This window comes from Entelurus aequoreus, linkage group LG03, assembly GCF_033978785.1.
Source record: "Entelurus aequoreus isolate RoL-2023_Sb linkage group LG03, RoL_Eaeq_v1.1, whole genome shotgun sequence".
Lineage (NCBI taxonomy): Eukaryota > Metazoa > Chordata > Actinopteri > Syngnathiformes > Syngnathidae > Entelurus > Entelurus aequoreus.
This window is the reverse complement of record NC_084733.1, coordinates 95,109,496-95,136,995: the sequence shown is the minus strand read 5'-3', so window position 1 is coordinate 95,136,995 and position 27,500 is coordinate 95,109,496. Positions and strand designations below refer to the sequence as shown.

The 27,500-nt window shown below is 43.6% G+C and overlaps 1 protein-coding gene across 2 annotated transcripts in view; it reads right to left on the bottom strand.

Annotated features, from left to right (window-relative positions):
* Nucleotides 1–27,500, bottom strand: part of tnfrsf21 (tumor necrosis factor receptor superfamily, member 21) — a 79,388-nt gene that overhangs the window by 32,095 nt on the left and 19,793 nt on the right. For both annotated transcript variants that reach the window (XM_062043295.1, XM_062043296.1), the window contains exons 2-3: nt 16,295–16,940; nt 12,025–12,600 (exon numbers count right to left, since the gene is read on the bottom strand). In XM_062043295.1, the coding sequence (XP_061899279.1) occupies nt 12,025–12,600; nt 16,295–16,940 (1,222 nt within the window). The remainder of the gene's footprint in view (nt 1–12,024; nt 12,601–16,294; nt 16,941–27,500) is intronic.

Here is a 27,500-nt window from a genome sequence, read left to right as displayed (position 1 = left end):
TATTACATATTGTTATGAAGGTGTCTGTTACTACATTATATATATACTTGCAGTGTGTATATTGTACATATTACATATTGTTATGAAGGTGTCTGTTACTACATTAATTATGTTCTTGCAGTGTGTATATTGTACATATTACATATTGTTGTGAAGGTGTCTAAAATGTTGATGGAGGGTTTTGAAGTTGCTTTAGAGGACTTTGAAGGCTACAACGCTGACTTCCTTTAGCCACATTTTGCAAGCGTTTTTTTTCATCTTCTTTGGAATCTGAGGGAGAAAAAAACAAAGGTGTGTTTTCTTTCCCTCATAATGACTGGGAATGATAGGCGAAAGTCCCCCCAAAAGTTCCCCTTCAACACTGGCCCACCCTGGTACTGCAGCCCACATAGATTGGAACACACGGCGGCTCCCTGCTGGGCCTCACTGTGGAGCTTGGCATTACAAACCGTGTAAGATATTTAACGAGGGAGGATGGCGGGCAGGTGCCGTGTTGTTTTGATGAATTTTCTGCATTGCACTCTGAAAATGTATGTTACGAGTTATACGGCTTTGGGATCCAACAAAGCATGAATTACTGGTGAGGGTTGTTTTCACGCAGAATGAATTACTGGTGAGGGTTGTTTTCACGCATCATGACATGACCATGTTTTTCCACAACTCATGTTTTCCAAACGCTTGACATCATTTTCATTAACCTTGTTAAACTTGCTAAAAGTGAGGAAGTACTCCCAAAAAACTACCTCCTACTAGGAAAGAAACCTTGACTAAAATCCTGAACTCAGACGGTGATCACTCCCAAAATCTAATCACGTGTTCCTTATCCTGACATTTCCTGAAAGTTTATTGGAAACCTGCCTATAACTTTTCGAGCTACGTTGCTAACAGACAGACAGACCCTCTTGGGGGTGGAAATGAATCAAAGGATAAGTCAAGTTGTCATGTCCAAGCGTGTTTGTTTTGTTGACCTGGCAGTTGCAAACAGACTACAAGACGGTTACCTATTTGCATCCGTTTCAGCACTTGAGCGCATTTCTTCTATAACACAATGAAATAAACAGAGTGAACCCTCTCTTCAAGTGTCTTTGACGAGAGCCACTTGCATACACACACAGCCTGCTATTGTAGACATGACGTATCGTAGTAGGAATCCCGATTGCCCTCAAAATTGAGACACTTGTTCCTTATGCCATTTCTGACATTTCCTGAAAGTTTCATCAAAACTCAGCCGTTACTTTTTGAGTTATGTTGCTAACAAACAAAATAAGCAGAAACACGGCAGCGAATGCATAACCTCCTGGCAGAGGTAACAACACATGCTCTTGGTTTTGTTCACTTAAATATGATAAATGATAAATGGGTTATACTTGTATAGCACTTTTCTACCTTCAAGGTACTCAAAGCGCTTTGACACTATTTCCACATTCACACACACATTCACACACACATTCACACACACATTCACACACACATTCACACACACATTCACACACTGATGGCGGGAGCTGCCATGCAAGGCGCTAACCAGCAGCCATCAGGAGCAAGGGTGAAGTGTCTTGCCCAAGGACACAACGGACGTGACTAGGAAGATAGAAGGTGGGAATTGAACCCCAGTAACCAGCAACACTCCGATTGCTGGCACAGCCACTCTACCAACTTTGCCACGCCGTCCCTAAATAAAAATAAAATAAAAATAAAAGACTGTGTTTTTATAATTATGTCTATCAACTTCATGAAATTCACTGTATTGTCATGATCCGTGGCCCGGATCAAGTTTTGTTATTTTCTGTTAGTTTTGGACTCCCTTAGTTCCTGTTTGTGCACCTCTGGGTTTGTTTTAGTTTCCATGGGGATGAATTGGGTTCACCTGCCTCTGGTTAGTGGTCAGCATGCTCACCTGCTGTCAACCACTAATCAGAGAGCTATTTATTCACCTTTCTCGCCACGCTCAGTCTGGCTTCATTGTTTGCTTCATGCAACAGTCACGTTAGTATTTCTTGTCTCCGAATGTATGCTTCCTGTGCTAAGAGGTATCCTTACCTTCCCGTGTTATCGGCACCTTTTCCTTCTGCTTGTTCTCTGTTTTTGGTACGTATTTGATTTTCGAAGATTATATCATGTTCCTACCTGCACGGCTTGTCCGGAGTAGTCCGTCTGCATCCCGGGAGAACAAACCCCGCAGAAAGATGCGACGCCCCACACGTAACATGTATAAGAAGTAATAGAGCACATCCAGCACGATACTGACACCTAGTGGCCAGCCAGTATACACGACTGCATATCATCTGTTTATTTTTCTCTTCCACTGATTTCAATCTAACGAATCATATTTGACTATGAAAATCCTTAGTCGAAGACAGCCATAATTGTTGCCCCGGGGTTTTTGTAAAGACAAGTTTTTATATCGTAGGGAAGGGATTCATATTTGCCCCTTGAGAAGAGAGGATTAATCATTTTGCAGTGCAGTCTGCTGAAAATGTGGTCAAAGATGCCACAGAACACATTTTAAGATATTCAGCACTCTACTGCCATAAATGTGTCACGTTTCATGTGTCGGGTAAACCGCGAGGAATGGGGCCATAAGAATCCCCTTCCTACTGTATCCAGCAGCTGCACCGCAAATCATCATTTGACCTATTTTCAAAGCAGCTCAGCTCCACATGTTCACTCTCATGTTTAAAAGAAAGAACACAAGCCAGAGTTGACTACAACTGGGTCAAAGCTTACACCAACAAAGGACTGTAAATAATGGCTTGTCACGCTCACTGCCCCAAAACATTCCAGGACAAAAGTGTGTCAGGATGCAGCAATCAAAATACCAATTGTGAAATGTGTTTCACCTGTTGTTGCGCAAAGGAATAACCTTGCTAACCCTTGCCAACCTTGCCAACCCTTGCCAACCTTGCTAACCCTTGCCAACCTTGCTAACCCTTGCCAACCTTGCTAACCCTTGCCAACCTTGCCAACACTTGCCAACCTTGCCAACCTTGCCAACCTTGCTAACCCTTGCCAACCTTGCCAACCTTGCTAACCCTTGCCAACCTTGCCAACCTTGCCAACCTTGCCAACCTTGCTAACCCTTGCCAACCTTGCCAACCTTGCCAACCCTTGCCAACCTTGCCAACCTTGCCAACCTTGCTAACCCTTGCCAACCTTGCCAACCTTGCTAACCCTTGCCAACCTTGCCAACCTTGCCAACCTTGCTAACCCTTGCCAACCTTGCCAACCTTGCCAACCCTTGCCAACCTTGCTAACCCTTGCCAACCTTGCTAACCCTTGCCAACCTTGCCAACCTTGCCAACCCTTGCCAACCTTGCCAACCCTTGCCAACCTTGCCAACCTTGCTAACCCTTGCCAACCTTGCTAACCCTTGCCAACCTTGCTAACCTTGCTAACCTTGCCAACCTTGCCAACCTTGCCAACCTTGCTAACCCTTGCCAACCTTGCCAACCTTGCCAACCTTGCCAACCCTTGCCAACCTTGCCAACCAGGTCTCGGACGATGTTCCAGAAGTCAATTAATCGGACGATAAATGAAAATGAAGTCGCTAAGTTTTCCAGCCTGGATAATCGGTATATGTATGCGTCTTTTGCATCGGTTTCAGCAGCATATGTATATATATATATATATATATATATATATATATATATATATATATATATATATATATATATATATAAACCCCCTTTTCCATATGAGTTGGGAAATGGTGTTAGATGTAAATATAAACAGAATACAATGATTTGCAAATCCTTTTCAAGCCATATTCAGTTGAATATGCTACAAAGACAACATATTTCATGTTCAAACTCATAAACTTTTTTTGTTTTTGTAAATAATCATTAAGTTTATAATTTGATGTCAGCAACACGTGACAAAGAAGTTGGGAAAGGTGGCAATAAATACTGATAAAGTTGAGGAATGCTCATCAAACACTTATTTGGAACATCCCACAGGTGTGCAGGCTAATTGGGAACAGGTGGGTGCCATGATTGGATATAAAAACAGCTTCCCAAAAAATGCTCAGTCTTTCACAAGAAAGGATGTGGCGAGGTACACCACTTTGTCCACAACTGCGTGAGCAAATTGTTGAACAGTTTAAGAACAACCTTTCTCAAAGTGCAATTGCAAGAAATGTAGGGATTTCAACATCTACGCTCCGTAATATCATCAAAAGGTTCAGAGAATCTAGAGAAATTACTCCACTTAAGCGGCATGGCCGGAAACCAACATTGGATGAGCGTGACCTTCCATCCCTCAGACGGCACTGTATCAAAAAGCGACATCAATCTGTAAAGGATATCACCACATGGGCTCAGGAACACTTCAGAAAACCACTATCAGTAACTACAGTTGGTCGCTACATCTGGAAGTGCAACTTCAAGGCCTACTGAAATGATGTTTTTTTATTTAAACGGGGATAGCAGATCCATTCTATGTGTCATACTTGAGCATTTTGCAATATTGCCATATTTTTGCTGAGAGGATTTAGTAGAGAACATCGACGATAAAGTTTGCAACTTTTGGTCGCTGATAAAAAAGCCTTGCCTGTAGCGGAAGTAGCGTGACGTCACAGGTTGAAAGTAGCGTGACGTCACAGGTTGAAAGTAGCGTGACGTCACAGGTTGAAAGTAGCGTGACGTCATAGGTTGAAAGTAGCGTGACGTCACAGGTTGAAAGTAGCGTGACGTCACAGGTTGAAAGTAGCGTGACGTCACAGGTTGAAAGTAGCGTGACGTCACAGGTTGAAAGGCTCCTCACATCTGCACATTGTTTACACCAGCAGTGAGAGAGATTCCGACCCAGAAAGCGACGATTACCCCATTAATTTGAGCGAGGATGAAAGATTTGTGGATGAGGAATGTGACAGTGAAGGACCAGAGTGCAGTGCAGGACGTATCTTTTTTCGCTCTGACCGTAACTTAGGTACAAGCTGGCTCATTGGATTCCACACTCTCTCCTTTTTCTATTGTGGATCACGGATTTGTATTTGAAAGCACCTGGGATACTATATCCTCTTGAAAATGAGAGTCCAGAATGCCAAATGGACATTCACAGTGACTTTTATCTCCACGACAATACATCGGTGAAGCACTTTAGCTACGGAGCTAACATCATAGAATCGGGCTTAACTGCAGTCAGAAACAAAATAAATAAGCCCCTGACTGGAAGGATAGACAGCAGATCAACAATACTATTATCAGGAGACACCGAACCAAACCATGGACATGTAACTACACGGTTAATGCTGTGTCGCCTGTCGAAGCCTAGCAATGCTGTTGCTAACGACGCCATTGAAACTAACTTAGCTACGGGACCTCGTCAGAGCTATGCTAAAAACATTAGCGCTCCACCTACGCCAGCCCTCATCTGCTCATCACCACCCGTGCTCACCTGCGTTCCAGCGATCGACGGCGCGACGAAGGACTTCACCCGATCATCGATGCGGTCGGCGGCTAGCATCGGATAGCGCGTCTGCTATCCTCAAAGTCCTCCTGGTTGTGTTGCTGCAGCCAGCCGCTAATACACCGATCCCACCTACAGCTTTCTTCTTTGCAGTCTTCATTGTTCATTAAACAAATTGCAAAAGATTCACCAACACAGATGTCCACAATACTGTGGAATTATGAGATGAAAACAGAGCTTTTTGTATTGCGATCCAATGTGTCCCAATACTTCCACTTCAACCATTGACGTCACGCGCATACGTCATCATACATACGGCATCATACATACGTCATCATACATACGTCATCATACATACGTCATCATACATACGTCATCACACATACGTCATCATACATACGTCATCATACATACGTCATCATACATACGTCATCATACATACGTCATCATACATACGTCATCACACATACGTCATCATACGTACGTCATCATACATACGTCATCATACATACGTCATCATACATACGTCATCATACATACGTCATCACACATACGTCATCATACATACGTCATCATACATACGTCATCACACATACGTCATCATACATACGTCATCATACGTATGTCATCATACATACGTCATCATACGTACGTCATCATACATACGTCATCATACATACGTCATCATACATACGGCATCATACATACGTCATCATACATACGTCATCATACATACGTCATCATACATACGTCATCACACATACGTCATCTTACATACGTCATCATACATACGTCATCACACATACGTCATCATACGTACGTCATCATACATACGTCATCATACATACGTCATCATACATACGTCATCATACATACGTCATCACACATACGTCATCATACATACGTCATCATACGTATGTCATCATACATACGTCATCATACGTACGTCATCATACATACGTCATCATACATACGTCATCATACATACGGCATCATACATACGTCATCATACATACGTCATCATACATACGTCATCATACATACGTCATCACACATACGTCATCTTACATACGTCATCATACATACGTCATCATACATACGTCATCATACGTACGTCATCATACATACGTCATCATACATACGTCATCATACATACGTCATCACACATACGTCATCATACATACGTCATCATACATACGTCATCGTACATACGTCATCATACGTACGTCATCATACATACGTCATCATACATACGTCATCATATGTATGTCATCATACATACGTCATCATACATTCGTCATCATACATACGTCATCATACATACGTCAGCATACATACGTCATCATACATACGTCATCATACATACGCCATCGTACATACGTCATCATACATACGTCATCATACATACGTCATCATACATACGTCATCATACGTACGTCATCATACGTACGTCATCATACATACGTCATCATACGTACGTCATCATACGTACGTCATCATACGTACGTCATCATACATACGTCATCATACATACGTCATCATACATACGTCATCACACATACGTCATCATACATACGTCATCATACATACGTCATCATACATAGACGTTTTCAAGCGGAAGTGTGGCGGGAAATGTAAAATGTCACTTTATAAGTTAACCCGGCCGTATTGGCATGTGTTGCAATGTTAAGATGTCATCATTGATATATAAACTATCAGAATGCGTGGTCGCTAGTAGTGGCTTTCAGTAGGCCTTTAAAGCTCTACTATGCAAAGCCAAAGCCATTTATCAACAACACCCAGAAACGCCACCGGCTTCTCTGGGCCCGAGATCATCTAAGATGGACTCATGCAAAGTGGAAAAGTGTTCTGTGGTCTGACGAGTCCACATTTCAAATTGTTTTTGGAAATATTCGACATTGTGTCATCCGGACCAAAGGGGAAGCAAACCATCCAGACTGTTATACACGCAAAGTGTAAAAGGCAGCATGTGTGATGGTATGGGGGTGTATTAGTGGTCAAGACATGTTCTAGGGTGAAAGTGTAAAAGGCAGCATGTGTGATGGTATGGGGGTGTATTAGTGGTCAAGACATGTTCTAGGGTGAAAGTGTAAAAGGCAGCATGTGTGATGGTATGGGGGTGTATTAGTGGTCAAGACATGTTCTAGGGTGAAAGTGTAAAAGGCAGCATGTGTGATGGTATGGGGGTGTATTAGTGGTCAAGACATGTTCTAGGGTGAAAGTGTAAAAGGCAGCATGTGTGATGGTATGGGGGTGTATTAGTGGCCAAGACATGTTCTAGGGTGAAAGTGTAAAAGGCAGCATGTGTGATGGTATGGGGGTGTATTAGTGGTCAAGACATGTTCTAGGGTGAAAGTGTAAAAGGCAGCATGTGTGATGGTATGGGGGTGTATTAGTGGTCAAGACATGTTCTAGGGTGAAAGTGTAAAAGGCAGCATGTGTGATGGTATGGGGGTGTATTAGTGGCCAAGACATGGGTAACTTACACATCTGTGAAGGCGCCATTAATGCTGAAAGGTACATACAGCTTTTGGAACAACATATACTGCCATCTAAGCGCCGTCTTTTTCATGGACGCCCCTGCTTATTTCAGCAAGACAATGCCAAGCCAGGTGTTACAACAGCGTGGCTTGGTAAAAAAAGAGTGCGGGTACTTTCCTGGCCCGCCTGCAGTCCAGACCTGTCTCCCATGGAAAATGTGTTTGGCATTATGAAGCCTAAACTAGGACAGCAGAGACCCCGGACTGTTGAACCACTGAAGCTCTACATAAAACAAGAATGGGAAAGAATTCCACTTTCAAAGCTTCAACAATTAGTTTCCTCACTTCCCAATCGTTTACTGAGTGTTGTTAAAAGGAAAGGCCATGTAACACAGTGGTGAACATGCCCTTTCACAACTACTTTGGCACGTGTTGCAGCCATGACATTATAAGTTCATTATTATTTGCAAAAAAAAAATAAAGTTAATGAGTTTGAACATGAAATATGTTGTCTTTGTAGCATATTCAACTGAATATGGCTTGAAAAGGATTTGCAAATCATTGTATTCACTTTATATTTACATCTAACACCATTTACCAACTCATATGGAAACAGGGTTTGTAAATACAGTATACTTACATATATACATATATATATATACACACACACACATATACTGTATATACATACATATATACATATACATACATACTCTATATATACATATATATATACTAGGGCTGCAACTAATGATTAATTTGATAACCGATTATTCTGTCGATTATTACATCGATTAATAATCGGATAAAAGAGACAAACTACATTTCTATCCTTTCCAGTATTTTATTGAAAACAATCAGCATACTGGCACCATACTTATTTTGATTATTGTTTCTCAGCTGTTTGTACAAGTTGCAGTTTATAAATAAAGGTTTATAAAAAATAAAAATAAAAATAAATAAAAAAATAAAATAAAAAAATTGCCTCTGCGCATGCGCATAGCGTAGATCCAACGAATCCATGACTAAATTAATCGGCAACTATTTTTATAATCGATTTTAATCGATTTGATCGATTAGTTGTTGCAGCCCTAATATATACATACATATATATACATACATGTATATATATACATACATATACACATATATATACATACATATATACATATGTATATAAATCACTTTAAAAATGCATTCAAAAACTGTCAACAATACTTAATTTACGTTAATTTAATTTATGTATACATGTATATATATGTATAGTATATATGTGTATGTATATGTAATACATGTATAGTATATATGTGTATGTATATGTAATACATATACATACACATATATACTATACATATATATACATGTATACATAAATTAAATTAAGGTAAATTAAGTATTGTTGACAGTTTTTGAATGCATTTTTAAAGTGATTTAGAGGTAGAATTGATTGCTCCCATTAGCTGCATTGCTAACCACCAACAACGAGACTATTTTTACAAAAAAAAACTTTTGTTTTCTTGTCTCTCATAATGATTGTGAACGATTAAGCAAAATTCCAAAAAAGTGCAGTACCCTTTAATAAGCTCTGCTTCTTTCTACCCTTTTTCATAGATGTTAAATATAATTATGTTATGTTCTGTAATGTATATACAGTATAAATATACCTAGTAACTAACTAGTATTTAATTGCATGTGGCTTGTGTAAAGGATCAGTTTGACTTGTGAATGTGGGTTAGCAAAGCAAAAAGCATGAAGCAGCAGAAAGCAGACTATTCCAGAAAGCAGACTATTCCAGAAAGCAGACTATTCCAGAAAGCAGACTATTCCAGAAAGCAGACTATTCCAGAAAGCAGACTATTCCAGAAAGCAGACTATTCCAGAAAGCAGACTATTCCAGAAAGCAGACTATTCCAGTTCCCAGTCCCAGCAGACACACAACCTGCTTGAAAGTTATTTGTCAAACTCCACTCTTGTGGCCTTTGTGTCAACACAAATGGTATCGCTACAAATGTAAGGAGGGATAAGAGACACAAGACATTGGAAAAACAACTAAAAAGCAGAATGTTTTAAGAGAGAAGGCAATGGTTGGAGAAATGGAGAAATTGTGTGTGAAACTTGAGAATTGTGTGTGACGAGTCCTTCTTGTGTAACCGCTGCCCTTCTTGCTAGAACCCTCAGGGAAGTATTGATCTACAAACCTAGACAGAAACTGTATCCCGAGTCTTCATTTCCATCATCGGGGACATTTTAGCCGTTCAATTATACAAAAACATTTCTTACCTGTTTTTATGTACAGTATTTGGGATCCTCATAAGTCCTGAACATTTGAAACCAAACCATGGATTCATGGCGGAGACATTTGTAAAACCATCTTGCCTTCTTTCAAACTTGCTCCAAACAGTTGAAATGTGCCTTAGTTACATCAGCGGGTATCTCCATATATGGTAGAGGTTTACCCGAACAGCTTTGAGTGAGTCTGTCATTTTTATTCTGTTGTAGTCAATAAGTTCCTTCTGTTTGTTTTGCGCACATGCTTGCTAAAATCCTATGCTGTTGCCTTTTGTAATACAAAGTAATAGTTGTAACTTATATGTGTCAGTAGACTCTACATGGACTCTACATGGACTCTACATGGACTCTACATGGACTCTGCATGTAACTTATATGTGTCAGTAGACTCTACATGGACTCTACATGGACTCTACATGTAACTTATATGTGTCAGTAGACTCTACATGGACTCTACATGGACTCTGCATGGACTCTACATGGACTCTGCATGTAACTTATATGTGTCAGTAGACTCTACATGGACTCTACATGGACTCTACATGGACTCTGCATGTAACTTATATGTGTCAGTAGACTCTACATGGACTCTACATGGACTCTACATGTAACATGGACTCTACATGTAACTTATATGTGTCAGTAGACTCTGCATGGACTCTACATGGACTCTACATGTAACATGGACTCTACATGTAACTTATATGTGACAGTAGACTCTACATGGAAGCGCTTAATGGAAGTTTGTTGACGTTGACATGAAGGGTGCAACGATTAGTCGACAAATATATTTGTGGACAATAGATGTCATGTTCTTCCGGGCTGAATGTACAAAAGTATTGAAAGCCTTTGCTCAATACTTGCTTGATGCACCTTTGGCAGCATTTACACCTCAAGTGTCACGCTGTCGTCGCACTTTACTGCGTGGCTCCTTCTCCCAAGATGTAGATGGAACTCCGGAGGCAAGGTGCAGGTAAGGAAATGATTTAATGTCCATAAATCAGACAGGATACAAACAAAAGCGACGCTTGACGATTGCACGGGAAGCAAAGCTAAAGCTTAGTAAAAGGAAAACAAGCATAGGAATATAAAAGGTAACGGTGTAACGTGTTGCATGGAAGCAAATAAGAAAGCCAGACAGTGTGTGGCGAGAAACAGAAATACGTAGCTCTCTGATTAGTGCCCGGCAGCAGGTGAGCGTGCCGAACACTAATCAGAGGCAGGTGAAACCAATCTGCACCCATGGCAACCAAAACACAAACCCAGTGGTGCTCAAAACAGGAACTGAGGGAGTCAAAGACTAAACCAAACATGATCATGACATCAAGTCTTTTGGAATACAATGCTACAAGGTTGGCACACCTCTATTTGGGCAGTTTCCTCTTTGCAGCACCTCTAAAGCTCCATCGGGTTGAAGTGTTGGTTTTCATCCAGGATGTCTCTGTACATTGCTACATTCATCTTTCCCTCTATCCTGACTAGTCTACCAATTATTGTTGCTGAAATACAACCCCGCAGCATGATGCAGCCCTCACAAATGCAGAGGACAAATTTCACCACATCTAGTGTGTGTGTGACAATCATTGGTACTTTAATCTTTAATCTTAATCTTTCAGTGCAGTGCGAGCAGCCAGTCTAAGTAAGACGCATGAGCAGACAATAATTGCTGTCATTTGACTGTTATACAAGCTGTAAACTGACTTCCAGTCACAATGGAATAAAACACCATTGTTGAAAATATGAGGTGTGTCCTCACTTTCCTGAAATACCGGCTGATTCAGAAAAGCGGACAAAATGTGTGGGATTGTGAGAAGATGCAAAGACTAACCTTGTCCATTGGAGTAGTACATCCATTTGTCTTTGACCTGCACAGGGGGCACTGGCGGTTTCTTGCGAAGTCCCTTCTCCATGATACTGCTGGGGTCCTGCACCGGGCCTTTCTCCAGCACACGGGAGCTCTGAGTGACACTGCACGTCACAATCACCACCAGTACGAGCAGAAGCAGCAAGACGATCATCCAGGGCAGGTGCTCGTTGATGTCAAAGTTATCGTGGGTGCTCGGCCGGGGGGAACCTCTCCGAGTGGACCTGTTGTAGTTGGAAACCCAGCCTCCGCCGTCTCTGTTAAACCGCACAGCGATCTTACTGAACCCCTTACCTACCCTGACTTCTGAACCCTCTAAAACTTCTACTGTCTTCTTGTGAGGACCATGCAAAGGGTCAGCATTTGGTTGGTCCCACCGGTGTGTGACAGCCACCAGTTGTCTGCGAGCTGTGGAAGGTAAAGTCGGAGAGGGCTGCTGAGTTGGGGGAATGGTGCGGATATCTTGACTTAGATGTGTTCTCTCTGGTTTCCCATCTTCGTTTTTCATTTGTTGAATGGCTGCTGACCGGCTGTTGAAGCCTAGGATAAAAGCAAAGGATGTTAATGAGGGGGAAGTGATGGGTGGATGGACCTTTTATACACCAGGGATATTCAACTCAATTATTTTGGGGGGCACATTTTCAGAAAGGTAATGACCAGATGGCCGGACTTCTCCCTTCACTATTAGTCTGATTTTGTACATTCCGGAGAACCAGCGTCCTCTAGAGTAGACATTTGATTTTTGACATGTATCTTGTCAAGAGTTACAGGATAGGGTTAGGGTGGGGGGGGCTCTGTATTGGCAGATTGGGGGTGGGGGGTGGGGGCTCTGTATTGGCAGATTGGGGGTGGGGTGGGGGCTCTGTATTGGCAGATTGGGGGTGGGGGGTGGGGGCTCTGTATTGTCAGAAAAAGAACACTATCGTGGGATCACACTCCTTAGCCTTCCCGGTAAGGTCTATTGAATGATTTCCCCTAGAGGGGGGGGGGGGGGTTACCCACATATGCGGTCCTCTCCAAGGTTTCTCATAGTCATTCACCGACGTCCCACTGGGGTGAGTTATTCCTTGCCCGTATGTGGGCTCTGTACCGAGGATGTCGTTGTGGCTTGTACAGCCCTTTGAGACACTTGTGATTTAGGGCTATATAAATAAACATTGATTGATTGATTGATTGATTGATTGAAACTTTTATTAGTAGATTGCAAAGGAAGAGAATACATTATATGACACTTTTGTCTAGATCATGCCTCTCACCCTGATAGTAAAATGACGTGGACATAAAGTTGGACAGCCAATTTAGATCCGGAAATGGCAAAAAAGACACAAAATGACGCTTTGTTCCACCCCCCTTTTTTCTTTGCGTAAATTGTGTGTCATTCTTCAGTTAAACGGGAGTATATGAACATCTTAACAGTTGGCATCTCAGTGAGAGCAGACATTGTACAGTAAGTGATGCTTTGTTATGTTTATTGGCTCTTATGAATTCTGAATTGAGTAGTAATCAGTGATGTTGTTGCAGGACAAACAAATCTGATTCGTTTGGAAAATCTTTGCACCGTCGTATGTTTAAAATGAGCAAATACGTAAATATTAAATGTTATTATGAATAGGCGCCATTGTAAGCTGACTTTAGATTGCATGTATGTACTAGTTTGAGGGCATAAAAAAAGAAAAATATGTGTGATAGGCATCGTTCCAATTCCAAAAATAGTGCAGGACAGTTGTCTTTTAAAGAAAGATGTTTATTTGTATTCTGTTAAGTTAAGCAGGAAGGATTTATATTTAAGACAAAAAAAACATTCAGTCTAATTATTTTGCACAAAACCTGCTCATTTAATGACATTCTGGTTAGAGTCACTAAAAGTCTATAAAAAGGTGTGCAGTTTGTCAATCATCAGGTCTTTGCATTGAACAAAGTCAAATTCCTTGTGTGTAAACACACTTGGCCAATAAATGTGATTGTGATGTAATTCCCAAAGGTTCATCTTCAACAAACAAGACTGTGACTGTAAAAAAAATATTGACTCAATTTAAAGGTGCTGAATAAAATAGTTGGTGGTTGTCAACACGTACAAAAGCAGTCCAAGAGAAGCAATGAACAACTTGTAGTTATGTTGTTGTTATGAATGAATACACATTCAATGACAGCTAACACTAGCTATCCAAATTGCTATTATTAGCTAACAAGGCCTAAAACTAATGCCTGTGTTACGTAGGAGACATACGGTGTCAAACACATTGCAAAGTTGGCGCCCTCTTTGTAAATGTTGCAAACAGACCGTTTAACTCAGTCAAGTCCTCTTGTTGCTTTGACTGAGTTAAGTTTCTTCAACTTATAGTGTCAAGTATTTAGCACTGCAATCATTTCAGATCGCTCTAATAAATTCATCTTATGAAGTTCCTACAACTTTAATTTAAGTTTGCTCAACATAATGAATAGTCTGAATTTTTGTAGCGGTTTACTATACCTGAGACCCAGAGCGCTTTCCAATCTACGTCACATTCACCCGTTCACACACAGATGGGGTGTGTTGAAGTTCCGTGTCTTGCTCAGAGACACCTGGACCTTAGCTAACCCTACGGTTACAAGACGGCCACACCACCCACTGAGCCTGTAGTGAATATGTCATTGATACTACTGGCAATCATGTAATGTTTACTGGAAAACAGAACAAAAAAAAATAGGGTTGAACTTATTTGACCATTTTCATAAATTCAACACTGCTGGTGACGTCATTTTGCTTACCTTCTGAAGTTAACTGGACTTGTTGTATTATGAGTTCTCTGCACTTTTTTCTTCAACTGAAGTTGTCATAACTCTCCTTCAGTGGCCTGAAAACTACTTTAAAAAGTAATTGATTATAGTTACACATTACTTTACCCCAAAAGTAATCAAATTACTAATATAATTACTCTTTAGTAAATGTAATGAATTACTAGGGAAAATAATTGATAAGTTACTTTAAAAAATCCCAAATATCTTTCATATGCAGTCGAGACTTTTAATATGAGAACACAGTGTGTGTGTGTGTGTGTGTGTGTGTGTGTGTGTGCTTGTTGCCTAGTGACATCATCGAGGGTTTCCAACAGAGCTGTGTTTGTTAGCTTTAGCAGTTAGCAGCAGGAGTTTGTAGGCTCTGACGCAAACTCTTTTGAATCTTTTCACCGGATTGTATTACCTCTGTTTAATAAAGAGATTAAATGTGCTTCCATGGCTGTCTTGTCAACAAACGGGGTATTGTTTGGATGGCAGGTTTGTCACTTCAATCATTGTTCATGATCATTCCCATCGTGTGCGTATGTTGTTGTCTGCTGTGTCACAATGTGATGGTGTCTCTTCCTGTTTGATATCAAGTGCGATACTGCTTGTTGCTTTCACCAGTAAAAAGATATTTCCTTCGTTGAACTCGCTGCACTTATGACGCTGTCTTGTCGACATCAAACCAAGTCAAAATTAGAGTTTCACGTAACATAAAGCTATCACGGCGTTGTAACCGACCTACTGGATTACTTGTTACTAGTAAGGCATTACTTACGACGTTATTACGAACACTGCTCTTCTTACTAAGTCGTGATGGGCAATTTGTTCTGTCAACTTGACAACAATAGAACCTCTGACTAAAAGCCAACATCACTTTTAAAAGTCAGTTTCCTCCATTTAACTTTTGTGGGTAGTATAAAACTCAGTCGGGAACCTGACCCTCAATGAAAATGACTTGAACACCCCAGATATACCACCATTTGTTGGACATGACAAGAGATTTATTAGGTCTTAAAAATGTCAATACACCCTTGGAATACAAAACAGAGTTTGACTTTTATTGCGGCTGAATACGTTCTTTCCTCTTTCCCACTGACTGATGACGTAACCGAGTGGTGGATCCTGCGCCAACACAAACAGTGGTGACAGCATTATAGGCATGAGTGTCGGCGGGGGTGGAGCAGATACCGGCTATGGATGGTTGATTCCCAGAAATGCCCCGCTGACTAACAAGAGAGGTGACGAGGTGGGAGACGGACAGAGACAACAAGTCCTCATGTTCCCTCACAATAGGATAGCAAGTGAGGAACAGGGCTTGGAGAAGATGACCTACCCCTGACCGCAAATAGTAGCATTCCTGGAGCAAGGAAACGCCACGAGCTTGTTACCAGGCCTAAGAATGTGCTTACTTTTTGCTTTCATCAATGGAATGACTAGAAACCTAGGTCAGCACAAACAAAGTATCACTTACCTTTGTGATCTTTCAGCGTTGTTGCTAAATGTTGTCCATGTGGAACGGAAGATGAGGGGGCTGTGGTCGGCGGTCCGCAGACGTTATCAGTTTCTCTGGTTCCCACTGTGAGCAGCATCAGACCCTGGGCTTGGCAGTCCGTGTGGGCTTGGCACTTGAAGGCTCTCGATTCCACATGGGAGAAAGTTCCTTTGGTGCACGGCTTGCAAAGAACATCTTCTGTGCCACTACCCCGCTTTCTCACCCTTGTCCCTGGCGGGCACATGGAGTGGGGCGTACACTCTGTGCCGCCTTCCCCTGATAAGAATCTGCCAGACGGGCATGTGCACATACGGTCCCGGGTGGCAGTGCAGGGTACTTCCTCAACGAGGCCTGCAGGACATGGAGCCTGGCAGCGATGGCATTGGACCACACCGTTTTCGCCGCGTGTGAAGCTACCCGCAGGGCACGGGGCGCACTCCCTAACGGACGTGGAGGAACAGTGGGCAGACACATGAGTGCCTGCCGGGCACTTGTCGCAGACCAGCCGGGTACCCGAGTCTGGGTCTATGTACTGATAGTAGCGAGGGGACAGGAGGGGCGGGTCCGCCCGGTTAGATGTCGTGGAAACCTGGGATGAGATCTCAACCACCAATGTCCACAGGACCTGAAGAAGAGAACAACATTTCTAAATGAATTTGTTTTAATCTGGGTTGTATTTGTCATCACATTTTTTAGGAACATTCAGTCCGGTCCAGAGGCGTACGGAGTTCCCACATAAACCTCGGGCTACAAGATTTAAAGACAAAACCTAATTGCGATTTTTGTCTGCGAAGTTGCGATTGCGATTCCATTTGTTATTTGTATCTTTTAACATTGCAGAACAACAAACATCTACAGCTAAATAATGAGACAAAATACGAACTTCACACATAGAAACAACTGCAGACATGAATTGTAGATCAGACTAATATTTGGAGCAGGAAATCAACTGCAAACAAACTTGTTCTTTTTCTCATTAGCATCACAAGCACAGCAGCACTAGTTATGTCAATCAATTACGTTACTTAGCCATGCACAAATAAGTCCAACTTTGTCTTTTACGATCAATGTTTCATTTGTGGACCGCTCAGATGTAAAAACATGATGTGCCTCCCATCTTTTCTTCTCTAAATCCTTGTGAGTGTCAAATGAAGTCAGGTAGCAGAAACCTCTTGGTGATGATACCTGGTTTAAAGCTTGAAAAAATATGTTTTTCTTAAGAGTGTAAAAATCCACTGCATCCCATTTGAAATATGTTTTCATGATGGCTTGTATATTTGCCTCTAAACCTTTCAAAATAGGCCCAAACCTGCACTGATGCAGGTAAATAAACAGTAGACCGAGGAAACTCTAGACCAGCGCCTGAAAGCTGGCAGTGCCTCGAGGTCACATGATTGCAACTCAGCTATATAATAATTCAAATGTAATGCAATCATTATATAATAATGCCAGAAACCATTGCTAATACACTTTTATTTCTGATTACTGTAGAATTGTTTACCATTGTACTGAGATTGGACGGTAAATAATATTGATATCCTGAATAAATAAACAAACAAAAAATAAAGTGTACTTATTTGTGTAAGCAAAAATGTAACTTATTATATATTATAAATATTGAACGTCTTAAAGTGCAGTTTTTTCCCAGTTGTAAAAACGATGTCGGACATCGTCTTTTGTTTGCCGTCATGAGATCACGGTCCGTGTTGATGGGCTCATATTGCCCATCTCATTTCAAGCTGAAATAATGGCTACATTTGGCTTTTTAATCATATTTGTCATATTTTGTTTGCGGCGAGTCGAGAATAACGAAGCTTTCTGTGTGTGTGTGTGTGGGTGTGTGTGTGTGTGTGTGTGTGTGTGTGTGTGTGGGTGTGTGTGTGTGTGTGTGTGTTTGTGTGTGTGTGTGTGTGTGTGTGCGTAGGCTGGCGCCCCACTCCCCTCTGCCCCCCTACTGAGACTAAGATTTTCAATGACTGAAAAGAGGGTTCACTGCGTTCAGTTAAAGGGGCTGTTTTTAACATTTACACAGATGTCTCGAGGGCACTAACTTTCCAATGTCGCCCTCTAGCGGCTTCTCAGACGTAATGACGTACGTACGTAACACATGCTTTAGCTTTAGGCGTTGTTAGCTAATAATAGCTGTAAATGTAGTAATTGTGAAAAATATAGAACGTTTTAAACACTTTTTAACCCAAATATGGTCTGTTGAAGCACTAATGGTAATCACAGGGGTCAACTTGTTCTTTTTGACAGAACTTTTATGAAGAGGCTGCATTGTTCCAACTGTACAGTACTGTACTAACCACGGCTTGAAGCACTAAAGAAATGATGACAGTACTGGTCACAAAAATGAGAAATCCATGAAAAGAATTGCATGACAATAAGGACTGGGTTGACAGCGAGTGGGAGGGGCCACAACAGACATTAGCCTACAAAAGATACCTGATGGCCCAAATTGATAAGGTCCAGCAAAACAAAGGGAAAGTTCTCCTGAGCCTAAAGGGCAAGCATGACTGCAGAGGAAGACTCCCAGCGCTAAAAATGCATCGGACATCGCACGGTGGCTGTTAGCGCTAATACAGTACCAACTTTCTTCTCTGCTGGGAGTCGGACATCGCACGGTGGCTGTTAGCGCTAATACAGTACCAACTTTCTTCTCTTCTGGGAGTCGGACATCGCACGGTGGCTGTTAGCGCTAATACAGTACCAACTTTCTTCTCTGCTGGGAGTCGGACATCGCACGGTGGCTGTTAGCGCTAATACAGTACCAACTTTCTTCTCTGCTGGGAGTCGGACATCGCACGGTGGCTGTTAGCGCTAAGACAGTACCAACTTTCTTCTCTGCTGGGAGTCGGACATCGCACGGTGGCTGTTAGCGCTAATACAGTACCAACTTTCTTCTCTGCTGGGAGTCGGACATCGCACGGTGGCTGTTAGCGCTAATACAGTACCAACTTTCTTCTCTGCTGGGAGTCGGACATCGCACGGTGGCTGTTAGCGCTAATACAGTACCAACATTCTTCTCTGCTGGGAGCCGGACATCGCACGGTGGCTGTTAGCGCTAATACAGTACCAACTTTCTTCTCTGCTGGGAGTCGGACATCGCACGGTGGCTGTTAGCGCTAATACAGTACCAACTTTCTTCTCTGCTGGGAGTCGGACATCGCACGGTGGCTGTTAGCGCTAATACAGTACCAACTTTCTTCTCTGCTGGGAGCCGGACATCGCACGGTGGCTGTTAGCGCTAATACAGTACCAACTTTCTTCTCTGCTGGGAGTCGGACATCGCACGGTGGCTGTTAGCGCTAATACAGTACCAACTTTCTTCTCTGCTGGGAGCCGGACATCGCACGGTGGCTGTTAGCGCTAATACAGTACCAACTTTCTTCTCTGCTGGGAGCCGGACATCGCACGGTGGCTGTTAGCGCTAATACAGTACCAACTTTCTTCTCTGCTGGGAGTCGGACATCGCACGGTGGCTGTTAGCGCTAATACAGTACCAACTTTCTTCTCTGCTGGGAGCCGGACATCGCACGGTGGCTGTTAGCGCTAATACAGTACCAACTTTCTTCTCTGCTGGGAGTCGGACATCGCACGGTGGCTGTTAGCGCTAATACAGTACCAACGTTCTTCTCTGCTGGGAGTCGGACATCGCACGGTGGCTGTTAGCGCTAATACAGTACCAACTTTCTTCTCTGCTGGGAGTCGGACATCGCACGGCGGCTGTTAGCGCTAATACAGTACCAACTTTCTTCTCTGCTGGGAGTCGGACATCGCACGGTGGCTGTTAGCGCTAATACAGTACCAACTTTCTTCTCTGCTGGGAGTCGGACATCGCACGGTGGCTGTTAGCGCTAATACAGTACCAACTTTCTTCTCTGCTGGGAGTCGGACATCGCACGGTGGCTGTTAGCGCTAAGACAGTACCAACTTTCTTCTCTGCTGGGAGTCGGACATCGCACGGTGGCTGTTAGCGCTAATACAGTACCAACTTTCTTCTCTTCTGGGAGTCGGACATCGCACGGTGGCTGTTAGCGCTAATACAGTACCAACTTTCTTCTCTGCTGGGAGTCGGACATCGCACGGTGGCTGTTAGCGCTAATACAGTACCAACTTTCTTCTCTGCTGGGAGTCGGACATCGCACGGTGGCTGTTAGCGCTAATACAGTACCAACTTTCTTCTCTTCTGGGAGTCGGACATCGCACGGTGGCTGTTAGCGCTAATACAGTACCAACTTTCTTCTCTGCTGGGAGTCGGACATCGCACGGTGGCTGTTAGCGCTAATACAGTACCAACTTTCTTCTCTGCTGGGAGTCGGACATCGCACGGTGGCTGTTAGCGCTAATACAGTACCAACTTTCTTCTCTGCTGGGAGTCGGACATCGCACGGTGGCTGTTAGCGCTAATACAGTACCAACTTTCTTCTCTGCTGGGAGTCGGACATCGCACGGTGGCTGTTAGCGCTAATACAGTACCAACTTTCTTCTCTGCTGGGAGTCGGACATCGCACGGTGGCTGTTAGCGCTAATACAGTACCAACTTTCTTCTCTGCTGGGAGTCGGACATCGCACGGTGGCTGTTAGCGCTAATACAGTACCAACTTTCTTCTCTGCTGGGAGTCGGACATCGCACGGTGGCTGTTAGCGCTAATACAGTACCAACTTTCTTCTCTGCTGGGAGTCGGACATCGCACGGTGGCTGTTAGCGCTAATACAGTACCAACTTTCTTCTCTGCTGGGAGTCGGACATCGCACGGTGGCTGTTAGCGCTAATACAGTACCAACTTTCTTCTCTGCTGGGAGTCGGACATCGCACGGTGGCTGTTAGCGCTAATACAGTACCAACTTTCTTCTCTGCTGGGAGTCGGACATCGCACGGTGGCTGTTAGCGCTAATACAGTACCAACTTTCTTCTCTGCTGGGAGTCGGACATCGCACGGTGGCTGTTAGCGCTAATACAGTACCAACTTTCTTCTCTGCTGGGAGTCGGACATCGCACGGTGGCTGTTAGCGCTAATACAGTACCAACTTTCTTCTCTGCTGGGAGTCGGACATCGCACGGTGGCTGTTAGCGCTAATACAGTACCAACTTTCTTCTCTGCTGGGAGTCGGACATCGCACGGTGGCTGTTAGCGCTAATACAGTACCAACTTTCTTCTCTGCTGGGAGTCGGACATCGCACGGTGGCTGTTAGCGCTAATACAGTACCAACTTTCTTCTCTGCTGGGAGCCGGACATCGCACGGTGGCTGTTAGCGCTAATACAGTACCAACTTTCTTCTCTGCTGGGAGTCGGACATCGCACGGTGGCTGTTAGCGCTAATACAGTACCAACTTTCTTCTCTGCTGGGAGTCGGACATCGCACGGTGGCTGTTAGCGCTAATACAGTACCAACTTTCTTCTCTTCTGGGAGTCGGACATCGCACGGTGGCTGTTAGCGCTAATACAGTACCAACTTTCTTCTCTGCTGGGAGTCGGACATCGCACGGTGGCTGTTAGCGCTAATACAGTACCAACTTTCTTCTCTGCTGGGAGTCGGACATCGCACGGTGGCTGTTAGCGCTAATACAGTACCAACAAAAACATGGAGCAAAAAGGCTTTATTCAGCCCCTTTAAGTCTTCTCTTTTTTACATGATCTTTTTTTGGGAATGTGATTTATGTAACAAAAGTACCGCTGGAGTTTGTTTACTTCAGATGGTTAGGGATAGGGTTAGTTATCCTAGTACTGTACTGTTCTTCATGGTTCCATGTTAGGTTCTTTAGTTATCCTAGTACTGTACTGTTCTTCATGGTTCCATTGTATGTTCTTTAGTTATCCTAGTACTGTACTGTTCTTCATGGTTCCATTGTATGTTCTTTAGTTATCCTAGTACTGTACTGTTCTTCATGGTTCCATTGTATGTTCTTTAGTTATCCTAGTACTGTACTGTTCTTCATGGTTCCATTGTAGGTTCTTTAGTTATCCTAGTACTGTACTGTTCTTCATGGTTCCATTGCAGGTTCTTTAGTTATCCTAGTACTGTACTGTTCTTCATGGTTCCATTGTAGGTTATTTAGTTATCCTAGTACTGTACTGTTCTTCATGGTTCCATTGCAGGTTCTTTAGTTATCCTAGTACTGTACTGTTCTTCATGGTTCCATTGTAGGTTCTTTAGTTATCCTAGTACTGTACTCTTCTTCATGGTTCCATTGTAGGTTCTTTAGTTATCCTAGTACTGTACTGTTCTTCATGGTTCCATTGCAGGTTCTTTAGTTATCCTAGTACTGTACTGTTCTTCATGGTTCCATTGCAGGTTCTTTAGTTATCCTAGTACTGTACTGTTCTTCATGGTTCCATTGCAGGTTCTTTAGTTATCCTAGTACTGTACTGTTCTTCATGGTTCCATTTTAGGTTCTTTAGTTATCCTAGTACTGTACTGTTCTTCATGGTTCCATTGTAGGTTCTTTAGTTATCCTAGTACTGTACTCTTCTTCATGGTTCCATTGTAGGTTCTTTAGTTATCCTAGTACTGTAGTGTTCTTCATGGTTCCATTGCAGGTTCTTTAGTTATCCTAGTACTGTACTGTTCTTCATGGTTCCATTGCAGGTTCTTTAGTTATCCTAGTACTGTACTGTTCTTCATGGTTCCATTTTAGGTGCTTTAGTTATCCTAGTACTGTACTGTTCTTCATGGTTCCATTGCAGGTTCTTTAGTTATCCTAGTACTGTAGTGTTCTTCATGGTTCCATTGCAGGTTCTTTAGTTATCCTAGTACTGTACTGTTCTTCATGGTTCCATTGCAGGTTCTTTAGTTATCCTAGTACTGTACTGTTCTTCATGGTTCCATTTTAGGTTCTTTAGTCTCAAAATGGCACAGGAATCTCAGTGAGATTGATACCATTTTGATCGTATCTATTTACTCGCACACTTTGGAAGTCATTGTGTGTCATACATCAGATATATATGTAGATATAGATGATAGTAGCTTCAATATAGAGGCAACTTGCTTTTACACTCTGCTGCTACTTTAATCGATTATTCGTTGCAACCCTATAAGTATGCTTTGGTTTGTCTGCAAGTGTACATGGTAAAACCTAGCACAAGTGTACATGGTAAAACATAGCACAAGTGTACATGGTAAAACCTAGCACAAGTGTACATGGTAAAACATAGCACAAGTGTACATGGTAAAACCTAGCACAAGTGTACATGGTAAAACATAGCACAAGTGTACATGGTAAAACCTAGCACAAGTGTACATGGTAAAACATAGCACAAGTGTACATGGTAAAACCTAGCACAAGTGTACATGGTAAAACATAGCACAAGTGTATATGGTAAAACATAGCACAAGTGTACATGGTAAAACATAGCACAAGTGTACATGGTAAAACATAGCACAAGTGTACATGGTAAAACATAGCACAAGTGTATATGGTAAAACATAGCACAAGTGTACATGGTAAAACATAGCACAAGTGTACATGGTATAACATAGCACAAGTGTACATGGTAAAACATAGCACAAGTGTATATGGTAAAACATAGCACAAGTGTACATGGTAAAACCTAGCACAAGTGTACATGGTAAAACATAGCACAAGTGTACATGGTAAAACCTAGCACAAGTGTACATGGTAAAACATAGCACAAGTGTACATGGTAAAACATAGCACAAGTGTACATGGTAAAACATAGCACAAGGGTACATGGTAAAACATAGCACAAGTGTACATGGTAAAACATAGCACAAGTGTACATGGTAAAACATAGCACAAGTGTACATGGTAAAACCTAGCACAAGTGTACATGGTAAAACCTAGCACAAGTGTACATGGTAAAACATAGCACAAGTGTACATGGTAAAACATAGCACAAGGGTACATGGTAAAACCGAGCACAATATGGATATGAGGTTGTCACTGTAGCTCACACTGCTGCCCATGAATTGGGGGAGAGGGAATGATGACTCCCATGGAAATGTGGTGGGAAGAACACAAACATGCTTTTGTTTGATAGCAACAGAGAAAGGATTCATGGTCCAGTTAGCGTGTTGTGTTGTCACGTCAGTATTTAGGGTCAGTTAGCGTGTCGTGTTGTCACGTCAGTATTTAGGGTCAGAACTTAGGCAGCAACCATTCAACACCATTCCATGATTCCTTGAATTGATGCAAATTTGATCAAATCCACTGTTTGTGCAAGACTGCTCCAATAGAGTGTGTGTGTGTGTGTGTGTGTGTGTGTGTGTGTGTGTGTGTGTGTGTGTGTGTGTGTGTGTGTGTGTGTGTGTGTGTGTTTGTGTGTGTGTATGTGTGTGTGTGTGTGTGTGTGTGTATGTGTGTGTGTGTGTGTGTGTGTTTGTGTGTGTGTATGTGTGTGTGTGTGTGTGTGTGTGTGTGTGTGTGTGTGTGTGTGTGTGTGTGTGTGTGTGTGTGTGTGTGTGTGTGTGTGTGTGTGTGTGTGTGAGTGCTCGCGCACAGGGTGCGTGTGATGCGTCAGTGCGTTAGATTTGTGGCAGAAGTGCTTGTAGTTAGTGCATGCTGCATGCTGCCCCTGCTTGCTACTCTCTGCTTACAGCTATCGCCGCCAGCTAGCCCCTGGGTGGGTGAAAAGAGGAGCCGAGTGCGTAAGCCTCCTCCTGCTGGTACAAAGCCTCTCCACCACCAAGACCCCTGTGGTGCCTCCTCGTGGCCACACACGGTAAACTGCGTCTTTGCGGACACAGGCAAAACTGTAGGGGATCTCGGAGCAGCAGTGGGCCCCAGAGGCGAGGCGTGCAGGCCCACCAGTGTGTGGACACGCCCTGGCGTCCGCCAACCACTGCCCCATCTATGGGTTAAATAGATATAAGACCTCAACGGTGGAAGTGGCGGAGGATGACACTGCATGTCACAACGGCACTGAAGGCGGATGAAGGCTGCAACAGAGGGTGGTCTCCAGTCGTCATGGATCCATGCCACTGGATCAAGGCCCCTCTCTGCCAAGGACCGTGTGGTGGCTGCAGGCGCATCAGTCTCCCCACGCTAAAAGACATCACGCGCAGGCGTCCTCCCGAATGGGAACCCATCCATTTTACATCCCGGATACTTCAAAGTCCTTTGGCGACCGGGAAGTGGTAACGGGGGCAGGACAGTGAAGTCTGGCAGTCCCTAGCCACAACCTGGCACACAGGCGGTGGGTGTTAGATTCAGTCGTTAAGCTCATGGACTGAGGCAGAAGAGCTTCTCGGCAGCTGCACCCATGACTGAGCAGCCCTATTCAGGATCTACTCTGCTCACCCCAGTAGGGGAGGGGGTTGGAAAAGGTACCCTAAAAATAGCCTGCCTCGCAACATCCTGTCTGGAATACCGCATCCAGAGGGATCACCACCACGCGGTCAGAAACAAAGAGAACAAAGAAAACACAAACTACACATTGGAGCCTGGAACGTGCGAACCCTCACGGACAACCAAACCAGCGATCGACCTGAAAGGCGAACTGCCATCATCTCCAGAGAGCTAAGGAAGTTCCACATCGACATCGCAGCACTCTCCGAGACCCGACTGGCCGATGAAGGGCAGCTGAAGGAAGAAAAAGGCGGATATACTTTCTTTTGGAAAGGAAAGCCTGCAAATGAGCCACGAATCCACGGTGTGGGTTTTGCTATTAAGAACTGCCTCATCAACCACCTCCATGAACTCCCTGTGGGCATCAACGAGCGCCTAATGACCTTACGCCTTATGCTTGCTAGCAGTCATATGGCCACGGTCGTTAGTGCCTATGCACCAACCCTTGATGCACAGGATGAAGTTAAGGAGGCTTTTTATGCTGACCTGGACAAAGTTCTATCTGAAGTCCCCAAGGAGGACAAGTTAATCCTGCTCGGAGACTTCAACGCCAGAGTGGGAAGAAACCACCACCTATGGAGGGGTACACTGGGGAGAGAAGGGGTCGGAAATACAAACTCAAATGGCACACTACTGCTAACTAAGTGCTCGGAGCACAACCTGGTCATCACCAACACACTTTTCCGTCAGAAAACCAAGTTCAAAACATCATGGAAGCACCCTCGCTCCAAACTGTGGCATCTCATTGACTACGTCATTGTCCGCTCTAAAGACCGTCGCGACGTCCTAAACACCAGAGCAATGACCAGTGCAGACGACTGCTGGACCGACCACCGCCTCATTCGCTCCATCATGTCCATCCGCTTAATGCGGAAAAGACGGATGCAGAAAAGACAGTGCCGGCCAAGAATCAACATCGAGCTGTTGAGTGACACCACCTACCAACAACAGCTGCAGGAGGCCTTTAGCGCAGCGTTGCCCAAACAGTACCCAGAGGATACGGAAACACACTGGAGCACACTTTCGACTGCCATAATGAAATCCTGCAAAAATATCCTTGGTCTCAAAAAGCGGAGACATCAAGACTGGTTTGATGAGAACGACACTGAGATCCAGCAACTAATTAACAACAAGCGGCAAGCTTTCATCACTTGGCAAAACAACATCCACTGCAAAGTGAAAAGAGTAGCCCACGCCAAAGCGAAGGCAGCTGTCCAAACACAGGTTAGGAAACTGAAGAACCAGTGGTGGACAACAAAGGCTCTGGAGATCGAGCAGCTCGCTGACTCTGGAGACACTAGAGGCTTCTTCGATGCCACAAGAGTGGTGTATGGTCCCAGCCACCGCTGCCTAACCCCCCTTCGCTCAAAGGATGGTCTGCTGCTGCTGAAGGACAAGGACGCAATTTCAAACAGGTGGAAAGAACACTATGAGGACCTCTTAAACAGGGACACTATACCTGAGATGGAGGCTCTTGACCAACTCCCACAACAACCCACAGATGAAAGCATGGGAGAACCACCTACCTTGGATGAGCTGCAGGATGCCATTGGGAAGATGAGGAACAACAAGGCTGCTGGGCCCGACGGCATTCCAGCAGAGGTCCTGAAGAAAGGCGGACCCGATCTTACCAAGCACATCCATGCCCTGCTTCTCAAAATATGGGAAGAAGAGGAAATCCCTGCACAGCTCAGAGATGCCCTAATTGTCTCCATATTTAAGAAAGGAGACAAGGCAGACTGTGGGAATTACCGTGGCATCTCTCTCCTGTCCACCTTAGGGAAAGCCCTCGCTCGGGTTTTGGCCAACAGACTCACCCCCCTGTCAGAAAGCGTGCTTCCTGAGTCTCAGAGTGGATTTCGCCCAAGCAGAGG